Below are 9,181 nucleotides of genomic sequence, written 5' to 3' on the forward strand. Positions count from 1 at the left end.
ATTTGTGTTTTTAAGTGTTTTGAGTCAAGTTATAACATATATTCGTCCAAATCCGTGTTAGTACTCAAAACTGCCCAGATTGTGCTTCTAAGGCAGTTTTGAGTGTTTATTTGCTGTTTTGGTTCCTTTGCTTTGTTTTGGTGTTTTAACTTTTAATTTTACATTCTTTGAGTCTAGTTTAGTGTTTTAAACTTTGTTTTTACATTATTGAGTTAGTTTTCAAGAGTTTAGCAATCCCTCCTAATCCCCGGTTTAGAACGATCCCTACTTACATCTTTACTACAATTTGACAAAAGAGGGTTTAATTTGTGTGCTTATCTATTTCGCACCAAGCACACCACTAAAAGTGATCATCATTCATTCAGATGAGGAAGATTAAAAAAATGAAGTGGTAGTTGTATACATGTTAATAGTTGTAGAAAAACCCTACTAAGTCTTACAAGCTAAGTAATAGTCTTTTGATGTAAAATCGTGTAAGATAGTTGGGGGGGGGTAGGGTATAAGACTTTTTGCTGTAAAATAGTGTAAGATAGTTGAAGTAGTGTGTACAATATTTTGCTGTAAAATAGTGTAAATGTTATTAAATATATGCTTTCTTAATTGTCTTTGTATTATCATATACTATATATTATAATTATTTCTTTCTTTCTTTCTTTTATTTCAAGATAATTTATTTGTTGGATTCAAGATGGCGAACAATTAAAACGAGTTCAACAGAAATTTCGAAGTAATTTTAGCTATTCAGGACATGGCCATAGCAATTAAAGAAAGTAATAACCAAGACCGACATTATGATACTAAAGAAAATCGAGTTAAAACGATACAAGGAGAATTCCACGAGACAAAACCAACTATATTTAGTGGTGAGCCAAACCTTATAGCTACGGAAGAATGGTTGAGCTAGATGATGAGAAAAATGGATAACCAAGAGGTTCCAGAAGATGTTTGAGGAGTTGTTGCTTGTACTTATTTGGAAGAACAAGCATACCATTGGTGAGAGTCAATTTTAAGTATTCCGAATACTTAAGTTACAACTTGGGAAGAATTTGAGACTATCTTCCTGGAGAAGTATTTCCCAGGTACTTTGAGGAGTATGAAAGCAAGAGAGTTTGTTAATCTCATACAAGGAGACTTAACTATCAATGAATATGAGGTTAAATTTGAAGAGCTTATGGGTTTTGCATCGTATATGATTCCTGACGATGCCAAAAGTAAGGAAATTTGAAGAAGGATTGAGACAACCAATCTTGGAAAAGGTGGAAATTCTAATGTTAAGCAAGTATGCTGATGTAAAGGAAAAGGTGTACATAGCGGAACGGTCTGAAAATAAGAGAATCTTGGATTATAAGAACTCTAGTGATGGACATACTAATAAGCGAACAAGATTTATTCCTCTTCTGTATCAACCACAGGAAAGGCAAGAACCCCAGATATGTTATCAGAGTCATCAAATCAGACATATTAGGAAGAATTGTCCACGGCGACAAAGGAATCAAGAACCTCAAGTGCAATATTGTGCCCCCCAAGTACAATGTTATACTCCACAAACACAATGTCGTGCACCACCGCCTTAGAACTATGTTCCTTATCAAACTCAAGGAAGTTGGCCAATACCATAAATTATTCAACCATCCCAACGTCCAGGAGGGCAATTTTCACAAGCCAGACCAAGTGCTCTTCCAAATACAAATCTAGACAACTCACACAAGGACGAGTTTACACCATAGGAACTGCGATAAATCAAGCTGAGCATGAACTAATGGAAGGTATGTTTCTAGTTTTCAACTCTTTGGCTAGAGTGTTATTTGATGGTGGCGCTACACACTCGTTTATATCAAAATGTTTTGCATCTACTCTTGGGTTAGAAACTCAAAACATGGAATTTTCTCTGTTATGGGCAATGAATTTCTAGTTATTATTTTTGGATTGACAAATGCACCAGAATCATTTATGGATAAGATGAATCGAATCTTTGAACATTACTTAGATCAAATTGTGATTGTATTCATCGACAACAATTTGGTCTATTCTAGAACCAAAGAAGAGCATGAGGAACATTTGTGAATTGTTAAACAAACACTAAGAGAAAATAAATTGTATGCCAAGTTGAGTAAACGTGAATTTTGGATGACAGAAGTAAAGTTTTTAGGACATGTAATTTCCAGTAAGGGCATTGCAATTAATTCTTTTAAGGTGGAAGCAGTATTGAATTGGAACCAACCAAAGAATGTCTCAGAAATACAGAGTTTTCTAGGATTGGTTGGTTATTACAGAAAATTTATAAAGGATTTTTCTCAAATAGCTGCACCAATAACCAAGTTGACACAAAAGGGGGGAAGTTTATCTGGAATGAGGACTGTGAAGAGTCATTTCAAGAATTGAAAACTCTCTTGACAATGGCACCAGTATTAATTATTCCTGAAAGAGGCATAAATTATGTAGTTTACACTGATGCATCTTTACAAGGACTTGGATGAGTTTTGTTGCAATTTGATAAAGTAATAGCTTATGTTTCTAGCCAATTGAAAACATGTGAAAGGAATTATCCAACACATGACCTAGGGTTAGCTATAATTGTGCATGCTTTTGAAGACTTGAAGACATTATCTTTATGGTGATCGATTTAAGCTTTACTCTGATCACAAGAGTTTGAATATTTTTTTACTCAGAAAGAGCTCAATTTAAGACAACGATGTTTGATGGAATATTTAGAAGATTTTGACTTTGGTTTACACTATCATCCTGGAAAAGAGAATGTCGTAGCAGATGCCTTTAAAAGAAAATCACATGGATTTGTAGCGTGGTTACAAATTCAGAAATGGAAAATGATTGAGTCTATTTTGGACTACAATTTACAAGTGAACATACATGAAATTAAGGCATGTCTTTATAATTTGGTTACAAGACCAACTTTGTTGGGAAAAGTAGTTGAAAAACAACAAGGTGATGCCTTTTCCAAGTTAATTGGAGAACAAATTTTAGTCAAAGATAAGCATGAAGGATGGACTCTTCATGATGATGATAGTCTAAAATACTTAGGCAGGTTATATGTACAAGATTTCCAAGAATTGGGAGATGACATTCTTCATAAAGCACATTACTTGTCATACACTAATCATTCGGGCAGTACAAAAATGCATCATGATTTGCGTCGTTAGTTTTGGTGGAGTGGTATGAAGAAAGCTACAATGGTACATGTACCCAAGTGTTTGACTTCTCAACAAGTAAAAGCCAAACATAAAAAATCGGCTGGCTCTTTTCAATCTTTACCTATTGTAGAATGGAAGTGGGATCATATAACTATGGATTTCGTTACAGGTTTATTGCATTCACCTAAAAAGAAAGATGATGTTTGGGTCATTGTAGATAATTTGACTAAATTTACTCAGTTCATACCATTGAAAACAATGGATTCCACAAGAATCTTTGGAAAAATTTACATTCGAGAGATTGTCAAATTACATGGAATTCCATTGTCAATTGTTTTAGATAGAGATTCGAAATTCACTTCTCATTTTTGGGATAGTTTACAACGAGCATTAGGGACTCAATTGAATTTTAGTAGTGCATTTCATCCCCAAACTGATGGTCAATCAGAGAGAACTATTCAAATTATAAAAGATATGCTACGAGCTTATGTCTTGAATTTTCATGGATGCTGGGAAGATCATCTTTCTTTAGCAGAATTGCTTATAACAATAGTTTTCACTCAAGTATAGGGATGGCACCTTATGAAGCACTTTATGGAAGACCATGTCGATCGCCTTTGTGTTGGGCAGAAGTAGGTGAAAATGTTTTACTAGGACTAGATATGGTACAAGAAACTACAGAGAAGATCAAGATTATAAAACAATGTTCACTTATTGCTAAAAGTCAACAGAAGAATTACGCTGATAAAAGAACAAGGTCATTGGAGTTTAATATTGGCGATCATGTCTTCCTTAAGGTTTCACCAAGAAAAGAAGTTAAAAGTTTTGGAAAATCCAGAAAATTAGCTCCAAGATTTATCGGACCTTTCTAAATATTAGAACGATTTGAGAAGTGGCTTACAAGTTAGCATTACCACCTCAACTTTCGAAGGTACATAACGTCTTTCATGTCTCAATGCTTCGGAAGTATCAGCTGGATCTGACACATGTTCTAAAATGGGGAGAACTTAACGTGGATGAGAAACTATCATTTCAAGAAAGACCAATACAATTATTAGACCATAAGGAGCAAGTGTTGCGTACAAAGACTATTTCATTAGTCAAAGTTATTTGGCTACATGGAAATGTAGAGGAAGCTACATGAAAATTAGAAACTGAAATGAGAGAAAGGTACCCAGAATTATTGTCACAGCCCGTCCAGAAATAAATTATCAATGACATGAATTGATTATTTTACCCTTGGACGTGAGTGTTATGGTGTGTGTTATGCATGTTAGGGGTGGTCTAAACTTATGTTTTTCCTTAATTTTTGGACCAAAGTAGCACTTAGTTTTTGTGGTTTTGGTTGGTGACCCACGTGGACCACTCACACACACACAAACCATTCCTCTCTCTTCTCTCCCGTGCTCTCTCTCCTTTCCCCCGTACGGACGAACAACAAATCTAGTAGAAAGTTTGCAGATCGAGGGTTAAAAGGACACCATCGTGTTCCTGAGGTTCATACGAGTCGAATGGTATCATTTTTAGGTAAGAACTCTTTCGAAAACCCTAGTTTCGCGAACTCCGATTTAGGTACTATTCATGCAAACGTAAAATCACATGTTTTTTGGGATTTCAAGCTTATAGGTAGCTTAAGGAGGTCCTCGCGAGGCTAGGAGTGGTTCGTTGGAAGAATTTGGACGTCGGAATATCGAGAACGAGGAGTTTTAAGTTTGGCCGGATTATCGTGGATTTTTCCGGTGAGATTCCGCGAGATTTAGGTCCTAAAACATGTAAGGGTTCTACTTGTCTTAAGCTTCATTTTGGTATATAATTCCTGGAATTTGATTGAGAAATGGGCGAGAAATGAAGGTTTAAAGAATTTCCCAATTTCCGACGCCGGCGACGGTCGCCGGAGTTTTGAGGTAGGGGATGACGGAATATTTCGTCAACTTTGACGGAATATTCCTAACGGCGTTGGTTAGTTTAACGGATTCCGTTACTGTTTAATGGAATATTCCACGAAATATTCCTAATGGGGTTAAGGAATTCCATTAAGGTCCCTGCACGTGGGCAACACGTGTTGTCGTGCCTTGGTCGGCGCGTGGCGGCACATGAGTGGTTGGAAATTTTTTCTAAAAATATGGGGATGTTCGTGAGGTTGTGTAGATCACGTTGGTATATTCAAACATCCCATTTGAGCAATGTATGAAAAGTTATTAGCTAGTATTGGTTATGTGCTTTAAATTAACGTTTTTATAGTTATTTTGCATATAAGGGAGGCTTATCCCAAGGACGAGTGCAGTCAAGGGCGACTCGGGGGCTACGACCCTTCGACATACCAATGAGTAGGCTTTTGGTTCCTAGAAAATGCGTTTAAATGAAAGTATGCCTTGGAATGCCATGCATATAAATTTATATTCTGTATATGAGTTGATACATGATGCATAATATATAATTGTATTGCTGTGGACGCTCAGGTAATCCCAAGTAAGTTTATGAATTGTGAATGTGATTAACAGTTGTGATTAATTGAGAAACATTGAGCTCATAAACCTGCACCTAGGGTGATTGTGATTTAGCTAGAGATAGAGTACATGCCTATTATTAATGTCACCTCTCGCACCATATGCTCATATTGGATCCAATTTAGGTGCACAGTTTTGTCGTATAGACCATTATAAGTGGTTCCGACTCGTAGGTGACTAGCGATTTATTGCCCAGCTATCATGAGAGAGTAGTATTGAGCATAATTATATTACACCCAGTCTTGTCACACATACCCCTTTTTAGTGGTTCCGACTTATGAGAGAGTAGTATAGGTCATTATAGTGACTCCGGCTAGATTGACTATTGAGCTACGAATTCAGCCGTACAGATTTCTACAGGGGTTTCGGCTAATATGTTATTTTCCATGAATTTATTCTCACCTGTATTACTTATTTTGTTATATCTTGGCATGGCATACTTACGGTTATGAATATGTGAAGCATGATTTGAATTGAGATATTTACTTATATATTTATGCATTTGTTTATATTCTATTTCTGGGAAAATTATACATGTTTTACGGCGAAGGGTTAGAACTTTTAAGAAATGAAATGGTTTTGTAAAACATTTATTTTTGCCCACTCACGTTTTCTGTTTTGCGCCCCTTCAGGTTTTAAGTAAGCTTGCTGTTGGTGGCATCAAGGATTTTGGCGGTTCTGACATAATAAAATATTTGTAGGACATCTTCTGGTACTGTATAATTAGTATTTGTCCTACTGGACTGCACCTATACTTTCTATACTTTAATTCGGAGTATTTACTTTTGTATCTCACTCCTAACACTTCCTGTTTATTAGTGCACCTTAGTAGCTTTCGATGTTTATTTATTCGTATAACTCTTATCTTTATTGCTTCCGTACTGTGCACATGGCTACGTCAACCCACGTGACAGCTAGCATGCCTCGATCTCGGTCGGGGTGTGTCAATTTGGTATCATAGCATAGGTTTAGCAGTCTTGTATGGTTCATGAATATTCTAATCTTTGTGATGTCTTCTATCAGAACTATGCAGCCTCATAGAGAGCCCCATCACTCAGCTGAGCCTAGTTTCCCTGATATTGCTTTATTAGGGGAAGCTATAGCTAATGCCATCCAGTCTTCGCTTCGGCCTCTTCAAAGGACACCTCTTGAGACTATGTATAATCTGAAGCTAAATCACTTCATAGGAAATGAAGGATATGAGGGAGCGAATAAGTGGCTTAATTATGTCGAGAAGACTTTCCTTGTGATGCAGAGTCAGGGAAATCTTCCTCCTGATAGGTGGGTTGAGATGACTACCTGGTTTCTGGGTCCGGAGCCTGCATCATGGTGGAGACAAGAGTCATATCAGATGACACCAGAGGTTGTAGTGGATTGGGAAGTGTTTAAGCAGTTGTTTTGAAAAAGGTTCATTCATCCTGAGTACATTGATCGCAAGAAACAAGAGTTTACCCATTTGAAGCAAAGAAAGATGTCAGCAAATGAGTATTACAGGAAGTTCACTGATTTGTCTCGATATGATCCGAATGTCGCTGCTAACCCGGTCGAGATGTTCCGTCGCTTCAGATTAAGTACTAAGAAGAAATGCGTTCTATAGCGACATCGACTCTCTGTGTCATTTACTAGGAGTTTTATGAGGTTTTACTGCAGATTAAGGACTCAGAGAACATGCCTAGTGAAAGTGAAGATGAAGAAGAAAAGAATGGGAACCAGAGGCAAGATGATAAAGGTAAAGGTTAATCATCTTAGGGACCTCGTAAGACCTAGAGTTTAAAGAGAAGCAGTGGCAGTTCCAGCTCTTCTAGTGGAGGTTTGAGCTCTAATATGCAGATGAGAGGTGGTAGATTTTCTGGAGGCATGAGATTTCAAAGACAAATGGACTTTGGTGGTTCAGGTGGTCTTTTATGCCGCATGTGTAATAATAGGCTTTATGGGGAGTGTAGGAGAGGCAGCAATGTATGCTATACTTGTGGACAAATGAGGCATAGGGCTGCTCATTGCCCTCAGAATCAGCAGAGGCCCCAACAGCCTCCCTTACCACCACCTGCGCCGACCCAGCAAGCTTAGGATCTAGTGGTTATGCCTAGACTAGACGAGGAAGTGCTTATCATTATCAAGGCGACGCCGCTCCTTATACTTCAGGACAGTATCAGGGAGGTTCTATGCCTTATCAGCCACATTCAGCCAGTGGATCCCAGTGGTATCAAAGGGGACAGCCCCAGCAGGTAGAGATTACTGCTAGCAATGCAGGATCTTTGAGGCAGTCTAGTCAGCCAAGGCAATGACGTGGTGTTCATGCTAACAAAAGTCGTGGTGGACGACAACAGAATCAGGGACGTATCCATAACATAACACTGCAAGATGCTCAGAACAATCCTGATTTACTCATGAGTACGTTAAATATTCTTGGTCATTTTGCTAGAGTATTGATTGATTGTGGTGATACGCATTCTGTTGTTTCTCATGCATTTGTTCAAATGACGCAACCTCATCCTACACCTCTAGGATACGATTTAGAGTTTTCTATGCTTATAGGGGATAAATGTTTTGTGGATCGGGTATACCCAAGATGTCCAGTAATGGTGGAGGATGTTGTTATGCCAGCTAATCTTATGCTGTTGGACATTGTGGATTTTAATGTGATTTTGGGCACTGATTAGTTGCATTATAATCATTCCAAGATAGATTGTTATGGAAAGACAATTACTTTCCATCATCCTGGATTACCTGAAGTTACATTTGTAAGAGAACCTAGTGGGTGAGGCATAATGTTATTTCTGCCATGAAAGCCAAAAGATTGTTGTCGAAAGGTTGTCAAGGATATTTGGCTCATATGGTGCTGGATAATAATGCTCTTAGTAGCATGGAGGATGTACATGTGGTTAGGCATTTTTCGGATGTGTTTCCTGATGATTTGCCTGGATTGCCGCCAGATAGAGATGTGAAGTTCGTTATTAATCTGCTTCCAGGTACGAATCCTATATCTTTGACTCCTTATAGAATGGCTCCTGCTAATTGAGGGAATTGAAAGTTCAATTTCAAGAATTAGTGGATAAAGGTTTTATTCAGCCTAGTACTTCACCCTGGGGAGCTCCAGTCTTATTTGTAAGGAAGAAAGATGGAACCATTAAAAATCGTTATTCGTTACCCCATATAGATGATTTGTTTGATCAACTCCGAGGTGCCTGTATGTTCTCTAAGATTGACTTGAGGTCTTGTTACTACCAGTTGAAGATTGGAAATGAAGATATCCCTAAGACCGCATTCAGGACTCGATATGGTCATTATGAGTTTCTTGTGATGTCATTCGGGTTAACTAATGCACCAGCAGCTTTTATGGATTTGATGAATCGAGTATTCCAGCCATATTTGGACATGTTTGTTATTGTCTTCACTGACGATATTCTGGTATACTCTAAGTCTAAGGTTGAGCATGCTAGACAGCTTACATTGGTGTTGAAAAGTTTGAGGGAACACCAGTTATATGCTAAGTTTAGCAAATGTCAATTTTGGTTGGATCAAATG

General features: G+C 37.7%; 1 protein-coding gene across 1 annotated transcript; it reads left to right on the forward strand.

Annotated features, from left to right (window-relative positions):
- Positions 1-6,683: 6,683 nt before the first annotated feature.
- LOC139191886 (uncharacterized) lies at positions 6,684-7,723 on the forward strand. The gene is made up of 4 exons (XM_070812915.1): positions 6,684-6,937; positions 7,064-7,184; positions 7,283-7,385; positions 7,551-7,723. Exons 1-4 carry the CDS (start codon positions 6,684-6,686, stop codon positions 7,721-7,723), a joined length of 651 nt encoding a protein of 216 aa, XP_070669016.1.
- Positions 7,724-9,181: the final 1,458 nt, after the last annotated feature.

This window comes from Malus domestica, chromosome 15, assembly GCF_042453785.1.
Source record: "Malus domestica chromosome 15, GDT2T_hap1".
Lineage (NCBI taxonomy): Eukaryota > Viridiplantae > Streptophyta > Magnoliopsida > Rosales > Rosaceae > Malus > Malus domestica.

Excerpts from the sequence above, each read along its gene's own strand:
- LOC139191886 (XM_070812915.1), top strand. The coding sequence starts at position 6,684 with ATGCAGCCTCATAGAGAGCCCCATCACTCAGCTGAGCCTAGTTTCCCT. Across the intron at positions 7,185-7,282 it reads TGTCTCGATATGATCCGAAT|GAGTTTTATGAGGTTTTACT; the intron begins GTCGCTGCTAAC and ends GTCATTTACTAG. Across the intron at positions 7,386-7,550 it reads CCAGAGGCAAGATGATAAAG|GTGGTCTTTTATGCCGCATG; the intron begins GTAAAGGTTAAT and ends TTGGTGGTTCAG.